The 27987-nt window shown below is 45.0% G+C and overlaps 1 protein-coding gene across 1 annotated transcript in view; it reads right to left on the bottom strand.

Moving 5' to 3' along the window:
* The window catches only part of COL23A1 (collagen type XXIII alpha 1 chain), a 327013-nt gene that overhangs the window by 47006 nt on the left and 252020 nt on the right, over positions 1 to 27987 (bottom strand). The window contains exons 6-8 of the mRNA XM_054037338.1: positions 6709 to 6735; positions 2555 to 2581; positions 1783 to 1809 (exon numbers count right to left, since the gene is read on the bottom strand). Coding sequence (XP_053893313.1) covers positions 1783 to 1809; positions 2555 to 2581; positions 6709 to 6735 — 81 coding nt within the window. The remainder of the gene's footprint in view (positions 1 to 1782; positions 1810 to 2554; positions 2582 to 6708; positions 6736 to 27987) is intronic.

The raw sequence follows: 27987 nt of genomic DNA, 5'->3' as shown, positions 1-27987 counted from the left end.
GGCAGCCCTCATTTTGTTGTGATTTTTTTCAAGGCCTACGCATCTTTGATTGTGATCTGAAGATCGGCAGGAATTTGTTTCTCTGCTCCCCATGTGCAGACTGTGACCAGCTCACATGCTGCCCAGCCATCAGTAATTAATACTCTTTGTGAAAATGATAATATTAACTATGTGGTACAATCAGAGTGGCGTGGGATATTCCGAGACTCCACAGATGGAGGGTCTGGAGGAAGCCTGGAGTCCTGGATCTTCTTAAAGTGACAGAACCACTAACAACAACCTCTTCCAGCCTCAAAGGAAAGCCGCCAGAATGTAAGAGAGACTCAAGTCTGAACACAGCGGTGCAAAGGAGAATGTTGTATATTTAATAATCAGGAAGGACCCATACGGGTTTTCTTTGCAAAATGCTTACCCTGCATTTAAACACAAAAAGAAGATTCCAAGAAACCACACATCAAAGCAGCCGCTGAGCCATCTTTCAACAGCCAACTCCTAGGTTACTCTCTCTGTATCAGCCTCTAGGCTTAGAGGTGCACACTAATTTAACAACGTTGAGCGTTCCCAGGCAAATCCAGCAGACATAGGAACTCCAGCTCAGCCTGTCTCTATACATTGCAGGCTAATTAAACTTTTACTCACTTGAGTAAAACATAGTACTTTGGAAAGCACGTCTGATGGCACCCACACCACATCATGTCTTATTTCTTGACATATTGAGCCTTCACTTACCATACCTGTAACCAGCTGCTCCATTCTAGCTAGAGGATTGATCCCATATATTTGCTGAAGGAACCCACACTGTTGTTCTATTTTAAATGATTTACTTCACAGGTTAGAAAAACAGTGTCAGTTCCACAACAGGTCATTAATTTCCATAAGTTATGGCGGAAACTGTTGTCTCTCCTCACTTGGGTTGGTTACCTTTATCCTCAATCAGAGGCAGCCCAGAGCAATTATATATAATAATATATGGATATATACCTATCTCCTAGAACTGGAAGGGACCCTGAAAGGTCATTGAGTCCAGCCCCCTGCTTTCACTAGCAGGACCAAGTACTGATTTTGCCCCAGATCCCCGAGTGGCCCACTCAAGGATTAAACTCACAACCCTGGGTTTAGCAGGCCAATGCTCAAACCACTGAGCTATCCTTCCCTCCTACAAGTAAGTGAGAATAGATCATGGAAAGAATCCACAAGAATGGAAGAGACACCAAGAGGAGAGAAGATGAAACAAACTTATAACACCAATAACCTCACTGGTACCTCACACTCCCACATGTGTCTGTTGTATCTACTTGCTGTCTCTCATCAAATACTTACATTGTAAACTCTGTAGGGCAGGAATAGAGTCTTTTTCACTATACGTATGGGTACAGTGTCTAGCACAGAGGGGGCCCTGATCCCTGACTGATGACTCTAGGTATGACCCCAATACAAATATAGAACAATAGTTGTCTCAAGTGAAACATGGAAGCTGATGGTATTTCTTTGTTCTCCTTTCTCAAACAAAAGAAGCTCTAGTAATGGGAAACCAACACAAAAGTGACCTGGGCTCATAGGACTGAAGGTTCTTAACTAAAGCTTTCATGTCGCCAGACCATAATTATCTGGGGAAGAAAAACGATGCCCAAGAATCAATACTGAGGGTAGAATACAATGTTTTCTAAACCTTCACCGCATTACAGCTTGCACTGACAAATAGTACACGTAGATTTGCTTTCCTTTATCATAGTGGGGTTTGGTTGTGTTTTAGAAAAATAAGTGAGTGCTATTGGTACTTACCCTTGGGCCGACGTCCCCTTGTTCACCCTACGTCACACAAAACAGCAAGGTACAGCAATTAGAGTTCAAATCTCAGACATGCAAGACAGAGTGGAAGGCATGTAGACTATGGAATGGTACCCCTTGGGAAATGGCAAAGAACCCCATAGCTTAACTCATTCAAAGCCAGGCCGGACAAAGCCTTGAGACAATGTGACAGGGAACAATTCTGCATTGGCAAGAGATGAACAGATACTCCAGGTATTTTCCATTTTTAAGGCTCCCACAGCCACTGTCTGTAACCTACATTGAAAAAAGGTGCCTGGGCTAAGATAGTTTTGTAACAGTAGCCACGTTTCAATGGTTTTTCTATCTCTCAGTGGGGGAGCTAGAGCATAACATGGAAAAAGGAGAGCACAACCACTAAGCTATCTGTGCTGCTGGAGACAAGGATGGCATGTGGATGTCTCAAGGTGTGTGGGGATGCTTGTATGCTTGGATGAGTTAGCATCTGCTAATTCTTTCCCCCTCTAAAGAGAGCGCGACACTATTTCTACCCTGTCATTTCAGAGCATTTCCTGCTGTAGCTTTTTCCATTCCATGGGTTTTGCCAAGGTAAAGGGAGAATTTAGCCTTATGGCTCCATGCTCCACTATGAAACAATTAGAAGACAGGACTCTACCATATTAGGTATTCTTAACTAAAAAAATCCCAGTGCCCACGAAACAATAAGTATTTGTTAATGCAGCGTAGAGGGTTTTTAAAGATGCATTTTGGTGAGTTTAGTCATTACCTTTTCCCCTTTTGGTCCGGGAGGTCCCTGTAAATAGAAGTGAGAGCAGAATAAAAAAGCAGCATATATAATCAGCATACACATCTCTGCTCCAGTGTCTTGACTAGAAAGAATAAAATTCTTTATTCATAATTTGATTCCCATTCAGCTCTATTTCTCTTTCTTTTTTATTAAGCTACATGTTGTTTTACATAAAAGATGCATGTCTAATGAAGCACCAATGAGACCTCCATTCTGTTTCCCTCTCATCAGCAGGAAACCCCCAGACTAAAAGAACAGAAAAAACATTTTAATCTGCATCTCAAGCACACATGATATTGATATGTACTATAAGCAAGACATTGCTTGAGCTATTAAACCATTTCTAGCAACACATGCTCAGTGTGTCATTACAGGTATGTTATTCCCAATTATCAGGGCCGGCTCCAGGAACCGGCCGAGCAAGCTGGTGCGTGGGGCGGCAGCTTGTAGGAGGCAGCAATCCTAGGGCGGCACAGCCACTTTTGTTGTTGTTGTTGTTGTTCTGCTCCGGCCGCCCTGTAGGGGGCAGCGGCGTGGAGGACGGGAGCGCCCTGCAGCAAGCCCAGCAGGGCAGCCTGCATCCTTCCCTCCCAGCTGACTGGAGCAGCGCAGAACCCTCCTGGGAGGGGGGGGGGCGCGTGGCCGCCCCCCTTCTCTCTCTCCCCCCGCTCCCTCCCCCCGCTAGCCAGGGCACATCTGCAGCGCAGGGAGTCCCCCTGCACCCTGGCTCCAGCCGCGTCGCAGGTTTCTTTGGTTTTTTTGCTTTGTTGTTCTGGCCACCGCGGTTTTTTTTTTTTTGCTTGGGGCGGCCAGAAAGCCAGAGCCGGCCCTGCCAATTATACAACTGTTTGAAATATATAAGGAGGGCAGGCTGCTTTCTTTGGCCTATTTGCTGTTCCCCCAAAATAGCTCTGTCTGAGATGGGCAGGAAGAGATGGGTTAGAGCCCCAAAAAGCCATGAAAAATGCTCTGATGTGTGTTTCACTCAAGGTTTAAGTCAAAAGAAGAATTTCATTTCCATTCAGCACAATTAATGGCGTGAGCATTAGCTAAAGCAAGGCCTCATGTGCCCCAGGCTGGAGAGGAGGCAGTAAGTCAAAAGGGAGGCACAATGGCAGAAGCATTCGCCTACTTGCACAGCAGCCCATTCGCTGCAAGTCTGGCCTCAGGCAATAGTGCTGGCCCCTTACTTTCAAGGGCATCCCATGGACGAGCTCAGGAGCGGTCTGGTCTCAGTACAATCATTTGATGGGCTAGGTTTGCTTTTTCTTTCAGTTTGGTTTTTGTCTCCCCAGAGGAGTCTCTTCCAGCCTTGGGGCTTGCATTTAACTTCTGACCATCAACACAGGCACAGAGAGGAGAATGGATCCTGTAGCGCATGTTGTATGTGTTTGTGGTTTCTGTTCCTTCTTTTAATTTATGGGTCTTCTTTTGCCTTAGGGTTTTGCTAATTTAAGGCCAGATCCCATTGGACAGCAGAATGCTCAGCGTGTTGCACAACCCGGGCCCCTAGTTTCTTGGGTTTAGGGGATTTAAAAAAAAACCACATTTGCCTTTTCTCTATTCCCATGTGTTCTCTGTAGAGATGGGCAATAGCCAGAGCGGGTTGGCTCTGCAAAACTAATTCAAGCTATTCACATCCAGTAACCATTCCCACCCTTCCCACTGCCACCAAAGCGTGAGGTGGGTTCGGAGTATTTAAAATGGCTCCAATGTAAGTCTATTGCTATGTTTTTCTTTCTCCCCCTTCCCCTCTCTTCCTTAAGGACCAAAAAAGTGAGGTTTCTTTCTTTCTTTCTTTCTTTCTTTCTTTCTTTCAAGATTTTAAACATTTGTTGAAATTAAAAGCATTACTGCTGAAGAAATTAATATCATTTGGAAAGAGAAAAAACCAGATTCACTTGTTCTCCTTTTAGGCCAAGCAAACCCTGTAATTTTATTGTATTTTATTTTTTAAAGAAAGAAAGAACTGTTAAATATTTCTGGTGGGGAAAAAACCTGAGAACAAGAAGTATGGGACATTAGCTCCAATTCTGCAGGAGAGTCCATGCTGATGGATGGAAAGAGCCACATTGCAGGGGATTTAGGGGTCTGCCTCTGGAGCCTGTTGCAAGATCAGGGTTATAGCCTATATTTGCTCTACACATGGATATCCTGCTTACAGACATTCATAGATTTTAAGGCCAGAAGCAGCCATTACAATGCTCTAGCTGGACATCCTGCCTCTCTATATGTCGGTGGATGTTTACTACATGGACCAAAGGAATTATTGGCCTGTAGAAAAGTAGATCACACTATAAAACACGTGGGTTTCATGCCCCTCTCCTCACTCAGAGTCCTATCCTGCAAACATTTGATTCCATGTGTATACTGACAACAGAGGAGCCTAGGGAAATCTATTCAAACTTCTTGGCTGAAATTTCCAAGGAGCCTAAGGAAATTAGGCATTTAGGGATAGATTTTTAAAAGGTATTAAGGTGCCTAAGTAGGTGCCGACTGTGATGTTCAAAAGCACCTAAATCCCATGGAAATCAATGGAAGTTAGGTGCCCGGATGCTTTTGACAATCCCACAAACCACCTAGCTACCTTTATAATCTGACCCTTAGGTCTCTCAGCCCCTTTGAAAAGCCCATCCTGTGTGTCCTGAAAACGGTGCTGGAAAACACACGAGACCTGGCTCTTTCACGAAACTTCGGCGATTTTTTTCTTTCCAGATAGACCAAAAAATACTGAGAACAGCACAGAAAATTAATTTTGTGAATATAGCAATAAAAACATACACCAACTTTTTCAGACCTCCAAAAAAGTTCAATTCCGGATTGGTTTGAATAATGGGCAAAGACTCTCGTACTGATCTAACTGGTTGGTCTGCCCCCAATTGTTTTCTACTAGTAGTCTTTTTTTTAATATAGCAACAGAAATAGAGCATATTTGCAGCTATAATGAAACATTCCCAAAGTGGCTAACAAAATATCTAGAACGACTTTGCAACTGAATGAATTAGCCTCTACGATCTTTCTGAATACAGTCACAATGATTTGTAGCTTGAAAAGATTTCAAATGCGGCCCTCTAGTGATCATGGAAGGAAATGCAGTTTGAAAACAAAATACACACAAGTGACAGTTCTTAAATATCCTCTATGAAAAAAATCAGAACTGACCAAAGTTCAGTCAGCATGTTATCAAAAGGCTCTGATTTTGTAAAGACAATAAGGAGATATGTACCTGGATTTCCAATAGGCTTCCAAGCAAAAGAAAGAAGTCAAGAGAACATCATGTAAAAATGAATTCCAGACTGTGCCCCATCCCAATAATTCACAAAATGCTACTTCAATAATCATGCACACTGAGACCAGTTCCAAACCACTCTGGAGAAATGTACACCCCTACTCAGCAGTGTGTGTATTCAGAGAGACTGGTCACTTTTGCAATTTAAATAATTTATTATGACTTTTTACTCCCATTAGCATCCAGCTAAGAGTGTGCACTTGATTTTGTTCCCTCCAGTGCATCAATGGAGTTGCTTTTTAAGTTCCAATTACAGGGACAATCTGTGCAAACACATGGAAAGCAATGGGGTTCATCAGATGTTACTGAGGGCATAATTTGTTTGACTAGAGATGAAGCTCAAGAAGGAAGAACCCAGCTTTGCTTCCCAACCAGTCCCAAGTTGAGTTTATAGGGCTGGCACTTAGAAAGGTACATCTTTTTATTTATAAACTCAGCACACTGTATATAAAAATTACTGAGACTCAAAAACCACAGAACTCCAGAATGACAGTGTTATGTTACAGTCACCTTTCAGAGCAAAAGCTCACAGAGGCCCCGATCCTGAAAAGACTTACAAAAGTGCTGAACTTTATACACGGTGATTAGTCCCATTGAAGTCAACAGGGTTTCGCCTGAGTGCTGCAATTTACCCAGATGCTACCATTTGCAGGATTAGGGCCTAATCTGATAAATCCTAAAATCAATCTGTGTTACAAAGCATAGAGTGACCTTGCTGTACTGCACCTTGTAATAATTATAATGCAGAGCTCCATTATTACAATATTTGGGTCTGCATGTATGTGTTTCATGGAGTAACTAGAAATAAATAAATGGTATATTTGACACTTAACGCACTACTTACTGGCTTGCCATCCAAACCAAGGGGCCCCTGAAAAGGGAAGCAAAGATACCAGATTACAAAAGGAGATTAATTTGTGAATGCAGCTATTTCAGTCATGCTCTAAAACAGGCTCTAGATTAGATCTAGTGCATTGTGGATTATATTAATAGATCTTATCACTTTTTCAAGATTCAACAATATTTCTCAAGAGAACAATAAAATAAAGGATGTCAAGTAATATATAATACAGAGTATGAAAGGGTGTGAAAAGAAACAAAGGCATGGTGGGAAGAATAAGATGACTCCCTTCATGCACGGTGCTTAGATCTGTCAGGGATTTTTAAAGCACCTAGCAGAGCAGCACAGAACCCAGGATGGATCCCACATGTGACTCAACTTCAGAACTGGGCCTTTATTTTTTTAAAACAATAGGGACAAGAACTTATCATTTACCCAGATTCTATGGGCCACCTATTGCTCTGCATCATTCCCACTGACAGCAACGGGAATCCCACTGTGCACAGAGGCAGCGTATAGCATGGGACTTTAGTCTCTGATCCCGCAACACATACACAGATGCTCAGCTTCACTCACCAGAGTAGTTGCATAAAGTCAGATGCATGAATAAGTGTTTGCAGGATTGGGGCCTTAGCAATCTTACCTATCCTTTAAATCTACCCTTCTAGGATTCCCAAAGGAAATGCACAGTAAGTACCCCGAGTAACGGTTGATTTATTATTTACAATCACGTCGTCCCTTACATGGCGGTTAAATGTCATTAAACATATGAGGCCAAATTGTGTCTGGCCCTTGAGCGAGTGTACATGAGGAGGGGAGTGTGTAGGTCCTGAGCACCGGGCTACTGCTGCTGTCTAGGAGAACCTGTGCAAAGGCTAGGGGTGGCTCCAGGCACCAGCGCACCAAGCGCGTGCCTGGGGCAGCAAGCCACGGGGGGCAGCCTGCCGGTCGCCATGAGGGCAGCAGTCAGGCTGCCTTCGGCGGCATGCCTGTGGGAGGTCTGCCGGTCCCGCGGCTTTGGCGGCAATTCGGCGGCGGCTCTGCCGAATCCGCGTTACCAGCGGACCTCCCGCAGGTGCGCCGCGAAAAGCTGCCTGCCTGCCGTGCTTGGGCGGCAAAAAACATAGAGCCGCCCCTGGCAAAGGCACTGACTTTAGTCCTGCTACTCCTCGACCAGAGCAGTTGAATAGTTGCAGTAAATCCCTGGAAGGACAGTGCTGTTACCGGCTGGTCTACTTGCCACCCAGATAACTTCATATCTTCTGTAACTGGATTTATAATAATCTCCTAAACAGATAAGGGACCGAGGCCCGATTCACTTTGGCACCTGCTTAAGTCTTACAGACGTCAAAGGGGGTTAAATATAGGCCTACCTTTAAGCACATGATTTAAACACTTTGTGAGGTAGGGATTGACTTAAGCATGTGTGAAATACTTTGCTGAATCGGGGCCTTAATAGGTTAGTTTTAAACAACTGTGCCTTGGAGCATAGCGATTCTCCAGTGGCAAAGTCTAATCCAGTTCAGCAGTGTGGCTTGCCATTCTACAGTAATTTTAGATGCCATTTATGGTTCAACTTCTGTTGGTCCAATAAAAGATTAATATCACTCACCTGGTCTTTCTCATATCCCGGGACCAACACCACTACAACAACTTTATGGTTCAGCCTTTTCCCTATGCTGGTGAGCAGCTGTCACTTTGTCATGTGAAAAACCCAACTACAAGACTCCGACACAAGAACCATGCGACCCATATTCTCATGCAGCTGAATTGCTCATTTGTGTCCCCAAACATGCAATTTTGATCTACAGTATGTTCCTATCACTGAATGTGATGTTGCTTTCATCACTTCATGGTAAGATAAGGGCCATGGTCACTAAGTTATAGCTTGGAATCAATGCTCTTTTATATTTCCACATCACAGCTACACTGTATGACATATGTCTTGGGTCTCTCTCTCTAAGCAACACTGGACATGACAGTGATGTAAATTTGGAGTAAACCTTTTGAAGTAAACAGAGTTTGGATCACTCCTGTACAACAATATATGGTCAGGATTCTCCAGATTTCATAAAGTAAAAAATAGGGTAAAACAATTCAGTTCAGCTCAAAGTCGTGTGATGTTGTAGTTAATTTAAAAAAAAAATGGTGTAAGAGAATCCCAAGCAATACATTAAAAAGTCTCTTTCCACCTAAACACTTGTTAACTTCGGAAGTAATCTTGAAAAAGTGTGATTCTGTTTTCCTTTATGTGTACACACTCTAGAGATTTTGTATGGTGTTTTAATCTTGTTAGAACAATGTTACCCAGTGAACTTTTTTCTGTTTTTTAACCAAATAAAAGGCAAACAGACATCAGAGAAGAATTCACAGGGCATGCGGAACTGGTTACATTTTGGTAGAGCCTGATATAAAGTAGCTCTGGAACCTGGAGCAAATTCTAGTTTTCAGAAGAAAGTTATTAAAAAAATAATGCAAGTATTTCAAGATGCAAACCATTTCATTTCAAATCCCAATCCAGCTGTTTTTAATTGCTATTTTGTACCAAACACACAAAGCAGTACCCAAAAGGGATTGGAAGGGTGGTTCTCTTAAGGAAAAACATTGTGTTTGTGGGAAGGTGTTTAATTAGTGTTTGGTACAAAAGGCATCTTAGACCAGATTGCCAAAGGGTCCTCATCCCAGCTCTGACATCTGAGTGCCCCCAAACTGAAATTTGCATATGCATCTAGTCTAAGCCTTGAATTCTCAAAAGCATTCTTTTACTGAAATCACTGGTCTACGCAATTTGAATTTGGGGCTATTTATTCCAGACACAGTAGAGCTATTTTTATTAAGTTTTTAACAATGGCTAGTGTGGGCCAGGATAGCTAGAGTGTGTCTGCCTGTACAAAGTGCTAGTATAAGGCCTATGCAACACTCAAGTCCTTAAAACAGGGCTTACATTGAATTTAAATGGTGCTTAGGTCCCATGTCATTCTGCGTAGGGATGAATTTCACAGAGGAAAGTATAGTTTTTACTTTTTAGATTAGAAATTAAAGAGTCTTGTGGCACCTAATAGACTAACAGATGTATAGGAGCATGAGCTTCCATGGGTGAACGCCCACTTCTTCGGATGCATGGAATAAATGGAAAGCCTTGAGGCAAATGTCCATTTCTGACTGGTACCAGAGAAACCCCACCCACCAACGCTCTTCATGAGGGCCTCCAGGCGCAAGCAGGACATCATCAGAACAAATTCCCATTGGCTAAACAAGCTGTGAGGACAGAACGCTTTCCCCTGGTAATTGAACCCCATTCTGTGACTGGTTCAGTACTGAACATTGCCTGTCTTGGGGCTGAGACCAGTGTAATTTTGTGGGAAATAATCCACCTTTGGAGGGAAAGGAAGAAATATTTCTCTGTCAGTTTGATTTAAAAAACCCAACATTTGTTTGGAGCCACTCAGAGGTTTCGAACAATAGAAGTGGCCTGGAAGGAGGGACTGGAGATGCAGAGTGCAGGTGATGGGGTGATAGGTGCATATATTCACCTTGATTCTACGATCTAAATGGTACATATGCACACAGAAAGACTTCTTTTCAGACTAACAATAAAAACCAGGGCCTATCTGTTCTGCCATGGCGTGTATGCAATGGTTTGTTTATAGTTTAATTTAAAACGTAGAAAGTAGTAAAGTAAGATGCGGGGTTTGGGCTGGGCCATCACCATTTGCTCCATGTCAGCACTTGGCATGCAATGTTTCAACCTCAGAGTAAACCGATTTATTCAGACATGTTTTCAAACAAATAATTGTGGCTGTTTTATCGTTCAAGCTGGGGAGGGTGAGAGTGGAATGCCGAAACGTCATTTCAGATTTATCTTTTAATTCTCAGCGTGTGAACTTCACGCCTGTGCAGAGAGCCAGCTCAAGGCCTGTGAAACATTCATGCCTTTGGCCTGGTTTACACCTAAGCTACGCTGCTCAAGAGAGACCCAGAAAGAGACACAGTTAAGCCAACCTAAGCCCTGGGGTAGAGACTGCTAGGGTGACAGAAGAATTCTTCCGTCAACCTAGCCACTGCCTCTTTAGGATATGGATGTACTACACCAACAGAAAACTCCTTCTGTCGCTGCAGCAAGTCTCTACGCTACAGCGCTGTAGCACTGCAGATGTGCCGCTGTAGCGCTTGTAGTGTAGACATACCCTTCAAAATAGGGCCTACGTGGGACTTGAAAGGTGCCTGAGTCTTCGACCTCTGGACAGGGATAACGTTACCACCGGTGGGTGGGTGGACGGACATGTATGTGTGGTTGCCAGTATAGCTATCCTGGCAAATCTTTTCTAGTGGAGATCTGGCCTAAATGAGCGCGCCTGCCACCTGTGGAGGAAGCAGTGGGAGGAGCCAGCTTAGCGAAATGAGGCTGCTGACGGCTGCTGCATGGAGGATTAGTTTGTGATTGCTGTTGGCAGTTACAGCCTTCTCCTCTGCTCAGTGCTTGCATGTGACTGAAGGGGGCTGGGAATAAGAGATGAATGGCCCTTCTTTTCCCCTCCCCACTTTTGCTTTATTCAATACCATTGACAGTACTGGGGCAGCGCCAACAGGATTGTAGTTAAAAGAACGTGTTCTCATCTCGCTCTAGGTTAGGTTCAGTTGGTATGTGCAGCATAACTGTTAATCGCTTCAGTTCTGTACTTACACTCTGGTGAGAATTCAATAAAACAAAGCACATAAGAAAAAGGGAAAGGGAAAGTTAAATTACTTTGCTCCTTTGAACTTAACAATGGGGGAGAAAAGGGGAAGATCAGGAAATGAAGGGCCAAATTTTAATAACCTAGGCAGCAACACGAGGCCACTGGCACTAACACTGATTAAGCCTTGTAGCCGCAGACACAATTGTGGTCATGTACCCTTTGTAGTATGACTAGCACCTAGCCCTACACCAATACCAATTTACTTGGTACTTCCTCCTCTAACAAAAACAACAAGGAGTCTGGTGGCACCTTAAAGACTAATAGATTTATTTGGGCATAAGCTTTCGTGGGTAAAAACCTCACTTCTTCGGTTGCATCCGAAGAAGTGAGGTTTTTACCCACGAAAGCTTATACCCAAATAAATCTGTTAGTCTTTAAGGTGCCACCAGACTCCTTGTTGTTTTTGTAGATACAGACTAACACGGCTACCCCCTGATACTTGACCTCCTCTAACAGTTTATAGTGTAGTTTGGATTGATAGCCATTTTAAAAGCATGTTTCCCTATTAGGTTTAACATCACCACTCTATAGGAATTGTCAGTCATTTTAAATGGTAGCAGAAAGGATTTTCAGACTTTTTCAGAAGTGGGTTTTACTTGCAAAATGAGTAAGATCTGGTCAGAAATTGGAAAAGGCCCTGCCCACACTATGACTCAGACTTTGTTTAAATGTGATTATTGCTAGCATGGACTCCCCTGCAGAAGGATTCCCCTCCTCCGAGAATCCATATTATAAAATCATGCTGCTGATTGCTAGCGGGTTCATCTGTAGCATGATACTGGGCAAAAACATCCAAATCTTTATTGTTCAGGGAAGCTTGTCAGGAACATGCTAACAGTAGCCATATTTAAGCTTTAAATATGGTTGCAGCTAGTTTGATTTTAACTGCCGTGCAGACCTAATGAGAACGGATTGCTGCAAAGCACAGGACAGTATAGGAAGAACCCTAAGACTTGGCTAATCTACTGTGCTTCCTGATTGTTACCAAACCGTTTTATTAGCCCTGGTAATTATATATAGACACCATGGTTTGGTCCCATCTGCAGAGGGCTAGCCAAACTCAGTTGTCAGCACAGCTGGGGTGCTACCTTTTAGAATCCAATCTCCCAACAACAAATTAGAATCCTGATGTTGGTACAAAAGCAACAGTGTCAGCTGGCAGCTCCAATGCCTGCACACCCCCACCCCCGAGTGCCAGTCCTCATCCTATACTGCCCTGTTCCCATATGGTGCTGTGGCAGGGGTTGGCAGACAGAGGGGTGGCACTTTCTCCCTGAATATAATAAAGACCCTCAGCTGCTCGCTTTAGGACTGTCCAGCAAGTATTGCTGGGCTGCCTGCAATGGATTAGGCAGTTCCTCCAGCACATGCTGTAAGAGGGAGGTGTTCCAAAGAGTGCTACAATCCAGCTGTTGCAAGAAGCCAGAAACAACTTGGGAGAAGCAGGAAAAAGCCCTTTTGAGAGCCTCCAACCCTGGCACTACAAAGCCATCCTCCTTGTTTTACATTTAGAGACCCAGTTAAAGGAAACCTATTGAACTCTTCCGGCCTGAGTCCCGTCCCACTTACGCTAACATAGCTCTGTCTTCATTGTAGTTACTCCCCATTAACAGAAACGTCAGCCGGGCCTGTCCCTTAGTTTACACACTTCACTGTGGGAACGTGATTTGTTTTGTTCTGACCAGGCTTGGTGTTCATTAGTCAGCAAGATTGCAGATCTCGGGGAATACTGGTCCTGTACCCACCCATGGCTCGCCTGACCCATCATACAGCCCCACTATACTAAGGAGAAAAATCATGGAAGCAGCATATACATCAGGGGTAGGCAACCTATGGCACGCATGCCGAAGGTGGCACGCAAGCTGATTTTCAGTGGCACTCACACTGCCTGGGTCCTGGCCACCCATCCGGGTGGCTCTGCATTTAAAATTTAATTTTAAATGAAGCTTCTTAAACATTTTAAAAACCTTATTTACTTTACATACAACAATAGTTTAGTTATATATTATAGACTTATAGAAAGAGACCTTCTAAAAACATTAAAATGTATTACTAGCACGCAAAACCTTACAGTGGATAAATGAAGACTCGGCACACCACTTCTGAAAGGTTGCCAACCCTGATATACAGTTATTAGCAGGACTAATGCTGGTTTCAGCCAGGTGAGCCTGTTGCAAACTCCTGGCTTCCTGAGAGAGTAGAGCAAGAATGTTGCAAACATTCTGAGGGCTTGTCTTCACTACCCGCCCGGATCGGCGGGTAGAAATCGATCTCTCGGGGATCGATTTATTGCGTCTCATCAGGACGCGATAATCGATCCCCGAATCGTCGCGCGTACTCCACCAGCCCAGATAGGAGTAAGCACCTTAGTCGGGGGAGCCGCGGTGGTCGATTTGCCGCCAGCCTCACAGCAGGGTAAGTCGGATCAGATGCGTCGAATTCAGCTACGCTATTCCCGTAGCTGAATTTGCGTATCTGAAATAGATACCACCCCCCCCCCCCCCCCGTAGTGTAGACGTAGCCCGAGATGCCTTTCACACCCATAGGTCAGCAATGAAGAACTAAAGTAAAGTAGCAAGGTGATGTAACTTAAGTTTTCATTTGATCTTGATGCAACTTGTGTGTATGTAAAAGGCTACATTAGTGTCTCCCAACATTATGAATTAAGTCTCTAAAATATTATGCTGCTCTGAAAATGTATAAGCAAGCTCTCCAACTGGAAAGGGATTTACCACATTTTCTCCACCCCCACTCCCCTGCTTTTGTAGAACTTATGATTTAAACCTCAAAAGCTAGACAGTTTATTTTTTAATGATTGCATAACTAACAAATACCTTCATTTACAAAAGAACCTGCATGCGTCATGTTTCATGTCAGTGTATTTGCATAAAAATACTTTCACAAAGCAAATTATATTTTAAATGATTGAAATTAACCAGCGCGGCATCCCCAAAAGGAACACTGTTCCCCTTCTTAATATTTTCTGTGTCAATCAATCACATGTTTTCCTTGTTAAAACTACTACAAAGAGCATCATTCCAAAGCCAGTCTTGGCGAATTCCTTATTGCCAGATTTAATAGGCAAAACCATTTGAATTCAATGAGGTACCTGATATGCATGCGGCTGAAATTTAAATACATCGCAGATGTTCACAGTTAAGCAGAGATAATTTGCAAATATTAATATTTACACAACAGAGATGCCCCACAGGAAACCCAACTGCCTTCTGAATGAAACTAAGCCACAGGATTTGCTTTATTCTCATGATTACTGTAATGCCCAGAGTATGAAGGGCACTTTCTGGGCTCTGCTCCTAAAGGCCCAATTCCACAACCCAGTCTCGTCCCGCACAGATACCAACTCCTACAATGGAGTTCCACTCAAGCCAATGGGACTTGGCATGTGTACCTTTTTTCCAAGATCAGGCTTAATGCAGAGATGTGCAAGAACTGAGCAGCATAAGGGCTACTCTAACTTGTGGCAATTTGTAATAGCAGCCTAATGAACATTACAGTGTTAAGAATCCCTGGAGCATGGTGCATTCTGGCCCTGCTTCTACCCCCATCCGGCGTCCGAAATACCTGCTATCCCACGGACTGAGGGAGGACTTTGCACCAATTCAGGATCCTCATATAAAGTTTCTTTGTGCCACTCGAGCAATGCAAAATAACCGCAGCATGGGCCAAGGAATTACCCGGCAGGACTTACACAAAACGTAGCAGCACAAAACTTACTTCATATAAAAAAATGCACCTGTGTATGGCCGTCAGAGAAACAGCAGCGATACCATCAGAGTTATGTGAAGACCTTTGGCTCTTTAAGTAGGCAAGGGAGATATTTAGTTTGAAAAATAACAGCAGGTGTGAGGGAAGAGAGAATTTTATCACAAAATGACAGAGGTTTTGAAGTTGGCTACAGTCCCAACATAACATAAAACAAGACTTGGGTGGACAAATGGCCACCCTCCAGCCAATGTACTGTGAGCATAATTCATTCCTCATTGCATGGACTCTCTCTGTCCTGATAGTAAATTAAGCAGAAAGATTTATGTCCCTAGCATTACTGCACCAGCGCTTAGAGAGAACAACACTTTGCATCTGCTGTACAGCTTTGAAAAGGCATTTACTACTCTCTAACCGACGATTACAGGGAGGGATTAGGCCAAGGTGTTGTGTACACAGTATCAGCTTGGAGGTGTATGGATTTCTCCGTTTGACAGGAAGGCAAGATATCATGGGAAGAAGGGATAAGTAAGAAGTGGTTATTTATTTAAACGGTCATATTATTGGAACGAAAGCTACTTCACGTCTTTGTTCAGAGGTCGCCAGCCCCATCACCATGAAAACAGAAGGAGACAGTAATTACAATGAATAGAGACTGCTCTCTCGCATTTGGAAGTGATGCTTGATTTAAGGGCCCCATGGGAAGTAAATGCATTTCACAGAGCCTGTGGCTTCTTAAGGAATTTGCACAGTATTCCACTTAACTTTATTCTTATGACAGCAACCTCTCTCCGCAGCCTAAAACAAGGAAGGGCATTGAAAATGAGACATTTGCCTTCATTATCTATATGATCAGCAAGCCAACTTGTTAGCCTAAATTCTGGGGACATTTCAGTGTTGCTTTTGTTTTGTGATTATACTTCTATTTTGAGCCACCCAGAATAAAGGAAATAGTTACCAGATGATTGTTTGTTCTGACTAGGTGGCACAAATGTTTACTGAGGAGTTGCTTTCCTGACAATCTTTCACCTCAAGCACATGGTGCTCTTACGATCCCTTTTTGGTGCTGTTCTGGACAGAGTCACAGCCAGTCTCTCGCTGTTCAGCTGACATACTGCACATCATTTTAAAGTATAAGGGAATTATGGGTTCCATGAAATCCATCCCCCTGGAACTCACGAAGTCCTGCACACAGTACCATATACGACCCCAAACAAACACTTTAAGAGCTTCATTTTTTGGTTCCAAAGGGATTATTTGAGCAACGTTGCAAAAGGAAGCCCTTAGCCCTCCACACTAACGAGAGAGTTTCTAAAGCATTCCCTGGGGACTGGGCTGCTGCCACCATCTTGCATTTTCCCTGGGAAAGAGTAAAGCCTTGTATGGGTTTTTAAAAAGGCCACCTGTATTCACTCCACTCACAGAAGACACTAAAGATGGCTCGCCAGATCTGGTTGGGACCAAGGAAGTCTCCAAATCCCCTGAGTTTGCCTCACAGGATTACCACATTTTCCGGGATGGTGCTGTGTTCCATACCAGAAGAAAGAAGCAACAAACTCTCTCCACAGAGGTATCAGATGACACATAACCAAACAACCTCTGATAAGCCAGAGTTCTGCTTTAAATGGAGGTTAAAATTCCTCACTCTGTTTCTAGGAAGATACACACCCAGACTGCAGAGCTCTGGGTATCAGTTCCCTGATGGAAAAAGAGCAGAAAGCAACAATAAGTTGCTAGCACCAATATCCATGATACAAAACAAACAGGAGAATTCTGCAATTAAACTCAGCCGTTGCAGAGGTTGTGTTATTTAATGGAGGGCGTATAGTCAAAGTATTGTTAGAATCCAGTGTTGCAGCTTTACATACTACTCTGAAGGAAGCTTCACTCTGTTCTACCTAAGGAGGAGACAACTGGCATTGAGCAGTGGTTTTCAAACTGTGGGTCGTGACCCAGTACTGGGTCGTGGAATGTAAGGCACTGGGTCGCCGCAGCTCTGGTCAGCACTGTTGATCGGGCCGTTAAAGGTGCTGCCCGGCTAAGGCAGGCTAGTGCCTACCTGTTCCGATACTGCGCTGTGCCCTGAAAGCGGTCACCAGCAGGTCCAGCTCTTAGGTGGTTCCTGGCCAATGGGAGCTGGGGGGGGGCGGTGCCTCTTGGTGAGTGTCACACAGAGCCGCTTGCGTGCCTCCACCTAGGAGCCAGACCTGCTGCTGGCCACTTCCAGGGCGCAGTGTGGTCCACGGTGTCAGGAGAGGCAGGAAGCCTGCCTCTGCACCCCGGCTGCACCGCTGACTGGGAGCCGCCTAAGGTAAGCCCACGCCCCAACCCTGCGCCCAAACCCCGTGCCCCAATCCCCTGCCCCAGCCTTGAGCCCCCCCCAAACTTGGAGCCCCTTCCTGCACCCCAATTCCCTCATCCCCAGACCCAGCACCCCTAGCCTAGAGCCCTGACCCCCTCCTGCACCCTAACCCCTGCCCCAGCCCAGAGCCCCCTCCCACACCTCAAACCTTTCATCTCCAGCTCCGTTGGGTTGCGGGCATCAACAATTTTCTTCAACTGGGTCACCAGAAAAAAAGTTTGAAAGCCACTGTCATAGAGGACCAACAGACTTCACTAAAACACTGAGGACAGGATTCAGATGTTCATTTTACTGAGAACATGACTTTGATGCCCTCAGTGCCTGTCCTCTGACCTATGACAACTCCTACCTGGATGCCCCAAGTCTACTCTCAGATGTCTGTCTTAATGAGATTGTGGAGGACATGATTGAGACATGGGCACAGGACAATGATTTTTTTTTTATTATTATTATTGCTTGGGTGGGTGTGTTCTCCAAAACGTTAAGGAAAATACCTGGAAGTGTAATGCTAAATAGCAAAAAGGTAGTGATCTGAAAATGCAAAATTCTTGAAGACAGAAGCTAAAAGGGGTTTCTGGGTTTGTGAACGAGACAGTGATCTTGAGTAGTTCCAACAACAGAACAATTTATTTCTTCCACTCTCTCCAATGAAAATGGCAGCGTTTGAGGAGTAGTAGTAGCTTATGGCAAGCCCATGAACCAAGTCACTGTAAGCTCTGAAAGGAGAGCCCCACCCCCCGCCAAGATCTCTGACGTGCACATCTTCTCCTCAGCTGCTGAGCTTCATGTCAGAAGCCACCACTCGCTCATCTGTGCATCACATTGCACCAATTTTCCTCCAGAACAACAAAGTGCTTTTATGGGGGAACCAGTCCCAAGGCTCCCCTCAAATTTCTGAGACTTGAAATGACTTCCATATGTCCTGCACAGTTTTTTTCCCAGGGTTTAAACCTCGGTTGGTATTTCACCTACTGCCCAAACACAGGAGAGGACACAGATTCTGTGCTGTTTTAATGCAGGTAAGCCACTGTTTTGGAGCAGTGTTTCATGTAGGCATTTCATCTCTTGATTCCTTTATATATTTTTTTTTCTCCCCAATCCTTCCTTGTTTTTCAATGCTGCTAGATTCCAGCTGGGTTTCCTCCACATTTGCTGCATGGGAGTAAACCTTCAGCTTTCCTTGTGCAACAAGCAGAACCTCCAACACAATTTCCACTCACAAATGCACTGGAAGTAGGAAAGCAGACAACAGTGGAGTAGAACTGGCTGGGTAGCAATATTCCAAACAAATAGGGAATATCCAAGACTGGTGGCATGAGCAGCCCAGGAAAAAGGTACGATACTAGGATGGGGGTAGACACCCAAAGCTTAGCTTGTGTATACATTTGTCTTTCGAGTATGTTGGATCCTGATGTAGTCAGTGCACTTTGTACTGGTGTGGAGGAGCAGGTTGGAGATAGGCTGTAAGTATCAGTGACCCCTGGCTGGGGACTGTGGCAGTACTGTGGTCTAAAGGGGTAAAATGAGAGATTTCATAGCAAGCTCAGGTTTGAACACAAAAAAACCTCACTAAGAGTGGGGTTTATTTCAGAAGTTCTGGTTTAAGCAGGAAAACACCCATTTGGCTGAGGACTTTGTATTCCGTCTATGCAGCATTATAGCAAGTAAACTCCAAAGCAAACGCACAAGTCAACAAAGAGAGCAGATCTAATATTTCTTCAGAACTCCCTCCTTTGGTGTCTGGTCTGTAAAACCACTTTATCCTCTTCCCATGGGCTGAAGCTAGCCCCCCACCCTCCCAACACACTTTTAAGATGCTGAGCTGAACCAGGCCCAGCTGCACCTAATTAGCTCCCAAGCTGAGAGCATCTCCTTGAACTGATTCTCTGAACACTTGCTGGAAAGGTTACTCAAAAAGCCCAAGGCCCCATCTGGCTTGACACTGTTTCCTCTGAGGGGCACCATCAAGATGGGGTACTGGAAGGATCACTTAAAGACCTGGATGTGATGCCACGGGGGAAAGAGAGAACCAAGATTTGGCAGAACACCATCGGCAAGCCTGAAGAGTGCCCAGCCAGACCACGCTTAGCCAGTGTCGTTAGAACTTTGGACACATGGGCACCACATTCAGAAAGAGAATGGCAACTCATTGGGCCAAATTCATCCCTGGTGTAATTAAATGGGCTTGAATGGAGTTACTCCTTTGGTCTGATGATATATGAAACATATACACCTTCAGAACCAGAGAAAGCGTTTATGCCTATGTCAAAACCTGCTTCTGTAACCTGTACCGAACAATGCTCATCACCATAGAACACAAGTGGCTACTACAGTCATCGCTGCTAAGACCCTCACTGCCTTGTTATGCCCACTGGAAAAAAACAGGGATCAGAAAGACTAAATGAATGCAACTGCAATGTCCCAACAGGGTGGGATGGGGTGGGGTCGCTTTGTCTTGTATTTAGGGGAAGAACCACTCCTAAATACAAGCATAAACATCCTGCTTCCTCAGAGAGCTGGTCTTACAAAATTAAAGTTGTCCCCACTTGTATTATTGTTAAATGAACACGGCAGAGAAATTCACAGATATGTTCGAGGGTAACTTTCTGCTTAAAGAGTTTTTCTAAAGTCACATGTCACTGACCTGGGCACAGAGAAAAAAAAGTTGCAGTGAAAGACAATAAAACTAATGCTACTCTATAGATTACCTCCATCCCCTTGTATAAATGCATGTTTATGCCACTATGTAGGTCAGGTTCTCATTGAGAGATCCTGAAAGCATGTGCATGTGTGACTTTACATAGGTAACCCCACTGAAGTAAATGGAACTTGTGTGAGTAAAGCTACTCAAATGGGTGTTTACGGGATCAGGCCCTAAATTATAGAGTTATAAACCATGGTGAAGCTACCTAGGAAAATTAAGTGTTTAACACAGTAGCCAAAATCCTCATTTAAAAGATGGACACAGATTACAGCACATAAAACACAAATGATGTCTTAAAATACTGAAGAGTTAAACAGCTGCTCGGTATGCTATTTCGTGCACAGAATGGTCTGTGGCTACGCAGTACCTGCAGCTCCGTTTCAGACATATTCCTGAATATGCATGGCTTAATACTCTAGGGGGGTATCTTGAATTATTAGGACTAAGTGATTATCACTCACCTGTTGACAATTCATCAAATTATCAGACTGTCAAGTTGTGAGTAACTTCTAAATTCTCTCTGTAAAAGCAGCTTTTTATGGTGTCACTGCTGGCATTCATGTAACCTTCTTTTTGAAAAGTCTAGCTACTCATGTGTCTTGGAGTGTGCGCTTTTCTGGTACACTAATAGACTGCCCTTCATTAGGAATGGGGGTTCTCTGAGGTTTTATTCCTTGGCATATGTTATTCATTTCTTGTAGATCAGCCTGTCTACAGTCTTAACACATTTACTGGGTCTTAGATAGGCTTTCCTGTGCTTAGTTATCTACACAAATTGAAATTCCTAATAGCTCAGGGAAAAAAAACAAACTTGATTGGTTACGGCCATGGTCTAAAGCTGCCCTCAATTCCATTATTCTGCTGTTCTACAGAGCTTCTGCATTAGGGATCTTACTAACAGGGATCAAGTTCCTTTTTTGCATTTACTCCTTTCCCTTCCAGACATAAGCTGCCCAACATTAGGCTTTAATTTTTGTCTTTAAAATTAAATTAAAAACGGAGTTTACCTCCCTTGCATATTGTGTTCCAGTTCTACCAGGTCTGCCTCATCATACGCTGGGGTTACGTTCCGCAGTCAGTGCGTAAAGCGAAAACCGCGTATAGTCAAAATTAAATTGAGTGTAACGGAGGGCGGAATCGCCCGCACTACAGGAACAGTATTTAAATTGTTATTTTTCTCATTTTTTCTGTTTTTGTTTTTGCCGACCATGTAAAGCTGAATTCGCACATGTTAAATGCGCGTAAGATGTGACAGACCTGTATTTCTACCCACACATAACTGACTTCGGTGAGATAACCAGAGTTACAGGAGTGGCTCTCAAAGAAGATTTTAGCCCACTGTATGTATCTTTAAAACCTATTTCATTTATTTACTTATTTTTAAAAGAGTCTCATCTGTTCGGTTACAGCACGTCATTACTGGGGCTGATCGTAACCTTACAAGTAACGTTCTTCCCAGTGAAGAACTATTTAGAAAATTCATCTCGAACAACTCATTCTTCATTGGGCAGCTATTCGGAGAATAGAAGAAATGGCCCTATGGCACAGACGCACTGCATGGGAGTCTCTCTTTGTTCTGTCTCTACAACGGCACCCGTGGCCATGAGTAGGCTCCTAGGTGATTGCTGTTTATTATTTGTACTGCAATGGCAACTTTCTCTCTCTTTTCTATTTTATTTGATTGAACAGTTTTGGGTAGGGTCAACCATCAACTGATTCTATTAGCACAAGTGTCCATCGTAAGGAAAGGTGGTTGTTACTACAGAGATTTAGGCTATTGTATTAGGCTAGGTCTACACTACCTGCCTGAATCGGTGGGTAGAAATCGATCTCTCGGGGATTGAATTATCGCGTCTCGTCGGGACACGACAATCGATCCCCGAATCGACGCACTTACTCCACCAGCAGAGGTAGAAGTAAGCGCCATCGATGGGGAGCTGCGGAGGTCGATTTTGCCGCCGTCCTCACAACGGGGTAAGTCGGCTCCGATACATCGAATTCAGCTACGCTATTCACATAGCTGAATTTGCGTATCTTAAATCGACCCCTCCCCCCCCCGTAGTGAAGACCTGCCCTTAGTTTGGGTAGGATCTCTGAATTTCCTTCATTAGAATTCCTTGAATTTCTTAAAATTCAGCCAAAAGCTGCAAAAGTTCCAACTGACCACAAGTCAGAACTTAATTCTAGTTTTCCTTTTCCTGCTCTGGTCATTCCCCAGGAGCTCTCATCACAGTAAGAAATGAGTTCGGTGCACATGCAGCACTCATGACAACTACGGTTTATAAAACTCTCTCACAATCAAAATTACAAACTAAGGAGCCAAATTAATAATTAACACCACTCGTGTCACTAATGCTGCAAGGAAAATTTAGAAAAATAGGAGACAACTCTTTATTACACCACATATGTTCTGTAATTTGCTCCCTCTGTGCTTTCTATTAATAAGGCCATTTGCAAAAAGACAGACTCTTGGTTCCTGAATTCATCTGATCCTGGTGCTTCTTTCTCAACTCAAAGACATAATCCTCTAATCTGCAACATCTCCATTAGTTGCTATGAGATTGTGAGGATGTTACAGAAGGATCATGACATCAGGTGGTGAATAAGCAGCAGAGGTACATGAAACTCCTGCAGAACAAAGATCCCAGCTTCAAAGCTCTTCTGAAATGAGAAAAGGAAGAAAAACCCAGTCCAGAAACAGAAGATCTACTGTGTGAAGAGAATCATTCCTTAACAGTAGTGATGGGTCTGAATCAAACCTCCAGACCCAGACTTGACCGTGAGCCTCTCTCTACATGCGGAATGTGAACACACTGTACCTTCCGAAAGTTCACATCCAGATCTCAGCTCCCTCTGTTTGGATCCCACGGATTGGTCCTGCTCTTAATAGAGATGGGAAGTTCAGTTCAGAACCAGGATTTTGGATCAAAGCCAAAAGCTATTCAGTAGCACCAGGCTTTTTGTTGAAGTTTTCCACGTGGCATCAGTGAGTCTTTAGTAAAGCAATCATCATCCTGGCTGCTGGTACCACAGTGCAGCCACCCGCCTGGAACTGCCTGAAGCCAGGCCCCCAGCAGGACCGAGCCCTGAAGTTCGGACATGCGGCTAGAATCTCAGAGTGTTTCCAGAATGGTGATCACCGCACCCTGATTGGGCTGAGCGGTGATGGTTCAAAGGCACCTTCTCTAGTAGCTGGGAAGCATATTAACCTCCTCTACTATTGAGGCACCGTAGTGGGACTTCAGGAGCCGTGCTGCATAGCATGATGTGGACAGTTAGCGGAGCTGTACGGCGACAGCAGCCTCGAAGACGAGACCCATTCACGTGGCAGCTTCTGTCTCTGGGAACTTAGTGGGGCTCCACAAGGAAGAAGGCGTCCCTGCATCTAAACATTCCACCCCCCCCAAATGTTTAGCAATGATGCCTCAGAAATTCCACAAGATTCACCTGACAGCTTTCCTGCCCCTCTTGCACGGGATGTGGGTTTCTCAGCAGGAGGGGGCCAAAGTTTGCATATTTTGCCCCAATCTATTCCCAAGTCCCAGAACACTGTGTAGTAAGGCACGAGTGTGAACGGCTAAAGGAATCAGGCTGCCCAGAAACTAGAGTGATGAGCATGCATAAGAAATTATATAAAATAGAATGGTGCTTATTTCTTCCCTACGTGACTTGAATTCATTAATTGGCTCCATAATGAGACGATCTCACTGCATTTAAGTGTTAGCGGGAAAGGTCTATGGTATTCTTCTTGCATCTGGTCTTCATTTTCTCTTTACTTCCTGCAGATTCGCTGTCTACACTGCTAACATAAGCAATGGAAGGCATCCCTGTCTTTGCTTCCTATAAAGTCAATCTGTATACTGCTGTTTCAGCTTTATGAAGATAAATGCCCACCAACAAGCTAATAGTGATGGGCTATCAAATCAACAGTAACTGTTCCAGCCCACATGAGGACCCGTCTAAGCCATTAAATCAAGGGTAAAGAGCTGAGCTGAGAGCTGGAAATGTTCTAGGCCAGATTTTGCCACCCTTCATTCCATGCAGTAATACCTTACTCCATGAATGCTCTCACTGATTTCAATGGACTACTCACAGAGCAAAGTCCTACTCAATGTGAATCCTTACGGAATCCAGCCCTGTGCCAACATTTTAGCAAAGCAGCAATCCAGTTTTGTTTTCCTGTGTCCTTTTTGCATTGACTTGGCCCCGAGCCAAAAATGGACTTTGGGACTGAAGCTGAAATCAGTTTTGTGACTCAGCGAAATTTGTTTTGGTGGAAGTGGAAGCAGCAGGCTTCCTAATTTTCCTGCTCCATTTCATCCAAAGGCAGTTGCTGTATCCTTGCAATAAATGGCAAGACAGAATGCCAGAATGTGACCATGAAACCAGACCCATGTCTGTCTCCTTCTGGTGGACCCGCTGCTTCCTCAGCTCTTAATCATTGCATGCATAACGACTACCAGTTGCAGCATCCATATTTACCAGAACAATGCGTTAGGGAGACAGGCTTGTTGGGATGTTCCACGGCCCCCTGACTATGAGGATCTATTCACGTCTTCCCCCACTAGGACCGTGCATTGACATATGCACCTCAGTTATTACGTGTCAGAAACTGTGGTGAATGGTGATGGAAAACCAGAGAGCTGTAACCCCAGAAAAAATTATGTATGAAATGTCGTACGTTGCACACTTCCTAACAACACAGTGCCACGGGAACTGTGCTACTCCCCAGATCTCTGGCCAGAAGGCTCCAGTGGGGAAGAGGGGAAGATATGGGGATCTAAACACACTTTTTGAAATAGGACTGTGCATGCACATCCATGGTGCAATCCACAATGATCATTATTTGTACTGGAGTACTGCTCGGAGGCCCAGTCACAGACCAGGCCACCATTGTGCTAGGTGTTGAACAACTGCACTGGGCGGCTGGAGATGCCATAGCTGGGTGAGGTGTAACATCAAGCTCCTGACCAATCCTGGTTATTAAAATCCCATGGGACTTTTACAAGAATTGGCTCATTATTTCCAACTAGAGGAGAATGGGGCGTTAACTTTCCCCCTGGCCGAATTTGGTATTTTCTTCACTTTCTGACCTGAATGGTTCATTGGATAGCTTTGCTCTCAGCTGCTCCACAACAAAGCTGGTTGCATTCCCATGGTGGACCGAACGACCCCTGGCCGTGCAATTGGTAACCGTTTTGTAGAATGTTTTGGGATCTTGGGATAAGGCCCCATTATGCTCTGACTATCAGTTATTAACAGATGCTGCATTTCCACACTGAGCAGCCATCCATTATCCAGATCTAGGCACGGTTAACTCAACAGGCAGCACAAACACTGGATGAAAATATGTAAAGAAAAAATATTTACCACATGTATGCAAAACTGGTCTTTGAATCTGTTTTTCTTTTGAGCTTAAGTCATTGTAGCTTTCTTACCAATGCACGTTTCTCAAATACTGTTCAGCATTTACAGTGAATATATTACAGCTGATAAAAAAAGTGGCAAAAAACCCTTCTGAAGCAATAGAAGCCATGCATGCATTCTGCGCTTTCTTCTCTCTCTAAACAAATCTGTTGTTCCTGTTTGCCTACAGTGCCAGCCCATCCCTCCTTTCCCTTAGGCACTTGCATGCTGGAGCCAGGGAAGACTTAGCAGAACCAGCCACGTGGTGGTCAGCTATGAAGCCCCTTGATAGTTTTCTCAGTTGGCCTGTTGCCAATGACAATCATTGTTTCCAGTTAACTCGAAGGTCTTTGTGACTTGTGTCCTCTCCATCTGCATTTCATCTTCTCTGAGGATTAACTGCTTAACACCCATTTGCCAGATCTTGTGCTCTCTGGACACAGACTAGCACTGAGAATTTAGAAGTAGCTTAATGCACAGGGAACTGTTCATAGTGGGCACTAATCTGAGACAAGGAACACAGCAGAAGCAGCTTGCTGTCACTCAGCAGTCTGCGAAGCACAAGAGGGCGCTTTTAAACTTTAAAAAATGCAAACAGCTAAAAGAAAGCAAAGCAAGTCAGTTCTAAGTCTCTTAGCAAGGCAGTTCCGCTTTTCCGTGCACCTAAGTGTCACCCATTCCTGGAAAGCTAATTGTGAAAAATAAAGACTCTACTGATGACAACAGATTTTTTTCATATATAGCGGTCATATTCCTCCAGTAAAGAGCAGAGAGAGTCATCATCTGCTTAAAAGAAAAACTCCTGTATTTTCCTAGGAACATAGTTTTGTTTCAACCTCTATATTTTCATCTTACTGCCAGAAGGGATTCAGAAGACAACAGTCACATCCATGAGGACTGGTATGACTCTGATCTGTCCCCTTTCCCTGCCTCTTCAACCCCCGGCTCACAGATGAGACTACTTCCCCAGAGGGTACGTGTTGGGTCTCATGCTGAAGGCAGGCAGGGCTAGATTGCAAGGTGGTTCTGAGGAGTGATGAGAACTCTGAGTAGTGGACTGAAGAAACTGGGAAGTGGAATGGAGATTGGCACTACCGTTTCTTATGTGGAAAAGGTTAGGGTTACCATTCGTCCGGATTTACCCGGACATGTCCTCCTTTTTGTGCTAAAAATAGCGTCCGGGGGGAATTTGTAAAGCACTCACAATGTCCGGGATTTCCCCCTCCCCCGGAGCGGCTGGGAGGGGTGCAGGAAAGTCCCGGGCTGGACTCCGGAGCAGCTGGAGAGGAGCTCCGCCCTGCATTCTGAGCAAGTGTCTCAGCACAAAGTGCAGCCCTCCCCTTTTGCAACTGGGAGCGGTTACTGCCATGCAGCGTAGCAAAACGGGAGCGAGAGCACTTTGTGCTGATACAAGGGCCGCTCTCCCCTGCAACCCGGTCCGGGCCAGGGACCGGGTTTTGTTGTGCAGGGCCAGGGACCGGGTTTTGTTGTGCTGGGGAGCTTAGCCACGTGTCCGGCTCACACAGAGCCCAACACCCTGTTCTGAGCAGCAGGGTAAGGGGGGCAGGAGAAGGGGCAGGGAGGTTCTGGAGGGGGCAGTCAAGAAACGGGGGGGGCTTTTTGGGGGGAGTGGAGAAAGTTTTGGGCAGTCAGGGTACAGGTAGGGGGTAGGGTCCTGGTGGGCAGTTGGGGGGGGGGTCTTAGGAGGGGGCAGTTAGGGGACAAGGAACAGGGAGTCTTAGGTAGGGGGTGGGGTTCTGGAGGGAAGTTAGGAGCAGGGGTCCCAGGAGGGGGCAGTCAGGGGACAAGGAGCGGGGGGGTAGGGGGCTGGGAGTTCTGGGGGGGAGCTGTCAGGGGGCAGGAGTGGGGAGAGGGATCGGAGCAGTCAGGGGACAGGGAGCAGAGGGGTTTAGATGGGTTGGGAGTTCTGGGGGGGGCTGTCAGGGGGCAGGAGTGCGGAGAGGGATCGGAGCAGTCAGGGGACAGGGAGCAGAGGGGTTTAGATGGGTTGGGAGTTCTGGGGGGGGGCTGTCAGGGGGCAGGAGTGGGGAGAGGGATCGGAGCAGTCGGGACAGGGAGCAGAGGGGTTTAGATGGGTTGGGAGTTCTGGGGGGGGCTGTCAGGGGGTGGGGAGTGGTTGGATGGGGCGTGGGAGTCCCAGGGGTCTGTCTGGGGGTGGGGGTGTGGATAAAGGTTGGGGCAGTCAGGGGACAAGAGGCAGGGAGGCTTAGATAGTCCTGGGGGGCAGTTAGGGGCAGGGGTCCCAGGAGGGGGTAGTCAGGGGACAAGGAACGGGGGGAGGGTTGGGAGGTCAGGGGGGGCGGGAAGTGGGAGGGGCAGGGGCGGGG

The sequence above is a fragment of the Malaclemys terrapin genome, chromosome 8, assembly GCF_027887155.1.
Source record: "Malaclemys terrapin pileata isolate rMalTer1 chromosome 8, rMalTer1.hap1, whole genome shotgun sequence".
Lineage (NCBI taxonomy): Eukaryota > Metazoa > Chordata > Testudines > Emydidae > Malaclemys > Malaclemys terrapin.
The sequence above is the reverse complement of the archived record's forward strand: the minus strand, read 5'-3'. Positions and strand labels throughout refer to the sequence as shown.